Source organism: Poecilia reticulata, unplaced genomic scaffold (genome assembly GCF_000633615.1).
Source record: "Poecilia reticulata strain Guanapo unplaced genomic scaffold, Guppy_female_1.0+MT scaffold_310, whole genome shotgun sequence".
Classification (NCBI taxonomy): Eukaryota; Metazoa; Chordata; class Actinopteri; order Cyprinodontiformes; family Poeciliidae; genus Poecilia; species Poecilia reticulata.
This window is the reverse complement of record NW_007615085.1, coordinates 44,330-48,424: the sequence shown is the minus strand read 5'-3', so window position 1 is coordinate 48,424 and position 4,095 is coordinate 44,330. Positions and strand designations below refer to the sequence as shown.

At 51.8% G+C, this 4,095-nt stretch overlaps 1 protein-coding gene across 1 annotated transcript in view; it reads right to left on the bottom strand.

Annotated features, from left to right (window-relative positions):
* The window catches only part of cdyl (chromodomain protein, Y-like), a 3,868-nt gene extending 904 nt beyond the window's left edge, over nucleotides 1-2,964 (bottom strand). The window contains exons 1-5 of the mRNA XM_008403173.2: nucleotides 2,693-2,964; nucleotides 1,434-2,013; nucleotides 669-886; nucleotides 408-580; nucleotides 124-334 (exon numbers count right to left, since the gene is read on the bottom strand). Coding sequence (XP_008401395.1) covers nucleotides 124-334; nucleotides 408-580; nucleotides 669-886; nucleotides 1,434-2,013; nucleotides 2,693-2,716 — 1,206 coding nt within the window. The 5' untranslated portion in view covers nucleotides 2,717-2,964. The remainder of the gene's footprint in view (nucleotides 1-123; nucleotides 335-407; nucleotides 581-668; nucleotides 887-1,433; nucleotides 2,014-2,692) is intronic.
* Nucleotides 2,965-4,095: the final 1,131 nt, after the last annotated feature.

Genomic DNA, 4,095 nt, shown 5'->3' with positions numbered 1-4,095 from the left:
TCAGGGGACGGATCAGGGGACGAGTCAGGGGACGAGTCAGGGGACGAGAGAACTCATCTTCAATGAACATGACTAATCGAAGCCGGGACCATGATCCGGGTCTAGTCCCCAGTCTCGTCTCACCGAGGCCGGGCCCATGATGCGAGGGAAGGTGAAGGAGCTGCAGCCGTCGGGCGTCTGGCCGCAGGTGGAGTACGGCGTCTGGAACCAAGCCTTCTCATTGGCCCACACCACGTCGCACAGAGGCAGGAGGGCGGCGCCGAGTCCGAGTGCCGGGCCGTTCACTGCTGCCACGATGGGCTTCCTGAACTGGATGAAGGTGTTGACAAAGGTCCTGAGGAGACACGGAGGAAGTGACACGGAGGACACGGAGGAGGTGACTCGTAGTCGTTGCGTCTCCATGTTACCTGATGGTTTCAGCCATCTTGATGCTCTCCTTCTTCCTGTCGTCCGCCAGTCGCCTGATGAAGTACAGGAAGTCGAGGCCGCAGCAGAAGACGCTGCCGACGGCACCGATCAACACCAGCTTGCTGTCATCAGACGCCGCTGTCGCCATGGCGCTCTGGATCTCCTTCATCACCTGTCAGACAGCAGAGGATCGATACGGAGAACATGGCGGCAGTGGGGGTGTGGCCTGGGAACATGGCAGCGATGGGGCGTGGCCTCACCTCCGGGTTCAGCGCGTTGTTCTCAGAGCTCTTGGTGGACAGCAGGATGTAGGTGAAGCCATCTTGTTTCTTCACCACGATGTCGCGGTAGCGGTAGGCGCTCTCCGTCTGGCGGACGCTGACCCTCAGCCTCTTGTCGAACGTGGAGCGCTCCTCTAGGCGCCGCTTTCCCACGGCTCCGGTCGCCCCGGTAACGGCCTCCATCAGCGCCGTGTTCCCTGGAGACAGAAAGAGGAAGTCAGGCCTGGATGCAAAGTGTTATATCTCGGACATCAAAGCCAATGCAGGAAGTTACCTGTCCAGGTGACACGATCTCACCTGGACAGGTAACGTCCTGCAGGGAAACGGAGCAGCGCTCCAAAGTCTGAGGTAAATTTAATAGCAACGGATTATTCTGGGGACAAAGATCCAGAAAAACGGGCCGACCCGTTTAAAACGTATCCAATAGCAACCAAGCAGCCTTATATGGTCATGCTTCGGGTAGGAAGTGCAGCTTCCTGGAGCACTGGAAGTCGCAGCGTTAACGACTCATCCAGGCGTCATGACGACTGGCAGGAATCCGGTGGTGATGTCACAACGGCACGGATTATTCCTCCTAACAGAAACTAGAAATCCGAGCAAACTCTCCGTCATTTCTGTATTTCATCATTTAGCATCTCTAGGCGGGTAGATCTAGACGTCATTCGCAAACCGTGTTGAACTGAATCAGAGGGAGGGAGGTTACCTGTTCACCTGTTTAGATTGGCTGGTGTTAGTAAGACTCACCGGAGCTGCAGAGGGAGTGGACCGCCGCCGGGGTCATGGGGGTCACAGGGGCTGGTGGCGGTAGCAGTGGCAGCGGGTTCTGGTTCCGGGGACGGGTCCCCATGCGGGCCCTCTCCTGACCGGGCGCCAGCTGGATGGCGGCCGGTTTCTCCAGCAGGGCGACCTCTGGTGGTACAGGGTGCGCCTCCTGAGCGCCCGCCTCCAGGCTCTGCGCCGCCTCACTGGGCGAGTCCTCCGAGCCCGGCCGCGGGTTCATGGGGCTCCGAGGAACCAGGATCTTGATCCCGCTCTTGGCCAGGTCCACGCCGCGGCGTGTGGGGCCGAAGGAGTTTGGGAGTGGGGCCTCCGTTGGGGGCCGGGGCTCCGGTCGGGCGGCGCCGCAGGGGGGGCCACGGGTGGAGCGCAGCAGGGCGGCGTCCCGCTCCAAGTGCCGTCGGTTGAACTCGTGGACGTAGGACATGCAGGCGGACAGGTGAGTCTCCGGCTCCCAGGTGTCGCTCTCCGAGCCGTAGCCTCTCCACCTCACCAGGTACTCCACCCGCCCCTTCCTGCTCCGCCGCTTGTCAACGATGCGCTCCACCTGGACCAAGCAGCAGCGTCAGAACCTCCACCTGACCCGGTTCCTCTGCAACAAAACCGGACCCTGGACGCGACCCAATTGCGCTGCAAAGGAACCGGACCCTGGACGCGACCCAGTTGACCGGCGTTTGGTCAGCTTCCCTCCTATTGGTCAACATGCTGAGCCATTTATTTGCCAAACGTTTTGCATCTCTGGCATTTTGTTCAATGACAACAAAGAGAATCTGAATTAATTACTCCATCTGCCGCTATTTTTATCGCTAATTAATTGCAGAACCGATTGTTCAGCAAAGGAGAGCCACAGATGTAGATAAACAGAGAGGAAGATATAAATGAACTAAAGTCAGAGTCAGGCCAGAGTCTCACCAGTAGAACCAGTTCTTCTGAACAGGACCCACACTACATACTGGTTTGTCCTCTAAGTCCTGAGCTTTTAGGAGGAAGAGATGAAGCAGAATAACTGCAGAGAAACCAAACAGCAGCTAGGAAAACAACAACAACATCCCCAAAAAGTGTTAATGTTCCCACTCAACGTGAAGCATGTCAGGCAGAATCCCCTCCATGTGTTAAAAAGAGACGTTCGGGCTCGGCTGACCCGGTTCTTCAGAACTTTACAGTCCAACTGGGTTACCTGGTCGCTACAAACTTCAGTAAGTTAACTGTTAGCATATTAGCTTTACCTCGTACAACTCCTCCGTGGCCATGGAAACCGGGCGCGTGCACGAGCGGTTGCCAGAAGCCTCTTCAGAGCTGAAGCGGCATGAGAAGAGGTTCGGTTGTTGGTTCGGAGCGGTTCCGGGGTTCTGGTTCTGTTCGGCAAGTGACGGGACGTTAAGTTTTCTGTCTGTTAGCCGTTAGCTGTTAGCATTGCCTTCCCCGGAAAAACCTTCAGCGTCCAACTGCCCTTCAGAATAAAAGCCGCTCAGTAGAATAACGTGAACCTCAAGTTCTAACTTCGGAACCCCGAATTTCTGGTCACGTGATACGCTGAGCTCCAATGGAAAGACTGAAGATTAAAACACGTTTTTTGAACAATGGTATAGTTCTTACATAAGCGTTTGAATATGAGCGCATCACTCTTTTTCAAATCTAACAAAATTGATGTCACACATTGTCTGGTTTGTGCAGCAAAAAAAATCGTTTGTGCTGCTTTTGCTTTGAAAATATTGCTGATGACATCTGGGAACGATTTTATTAATATCTTTAAACTGAAACAAACAATTTGTTTACTGCACAAACCAAACAAATGTTTGACATTAATTTTATTAGATTTGAAAAAGTCACCCCGAACTCAATGTGTAGTTGAGTTATTCAGGCCCTTATTCTCCACCAGAGGCCGCTGTAGGCTCAGTGTGCGCAGTCAAAAACAGTGAAAGATTTCATCAGTTTCAATCATTCAGCTTCAGTCATTGTTATCAAATGTAAATCCAATTACTTGTACCATAACATGTAACAGCTGTATTCATATATAAACGTTTATTTGAGGAAAAAACTTCTTTAAACGTGTTTTAACCTCCAGGCTTTCTATTGGAGCTCAGCAAATCACGTGACCAGAAGTAAACAAATAGGTTTATTTTTTCATACAAGCTTTTAGTTTAATCTGGCACAATCATCTTTTTTCCGCTGCGAAAACATCAGTGATATTGAAACAGTGTTTTATATTTTCATTGCTAACCTTTTGAGTAATAAAACATAAAAATGTTCCGAACCGTGAGTCAAACCGGGATGTTCGAGGTTGAAATGGTTCCCTCCCCAGTTAAATGGGTTATCGCTTCTCGGCCTTTTGGCTAAGATCAAGTGTAGTATCTGTTCTTATCAGTTTAATATCTGATACGTCCCCTACCCGGGGACCATATATTAAATTGATTTTTGGAGCAGGGAGATGGAATAGGGGCTTGCTCCGTCCACTCCACGCATCGACCTGGTATTGCAGAACCTCCAGGACCGGTGCACCCCCTGAGCTGTCACCTGGAAAACCGATCAGATGGAAAACCGATCAGATGGCGCGATCACAATTCAATGTGCCACTATTAGTTATGTAGGGTATATTTTTATTTTGTAATTCAGGTCATGCATCTGGAGG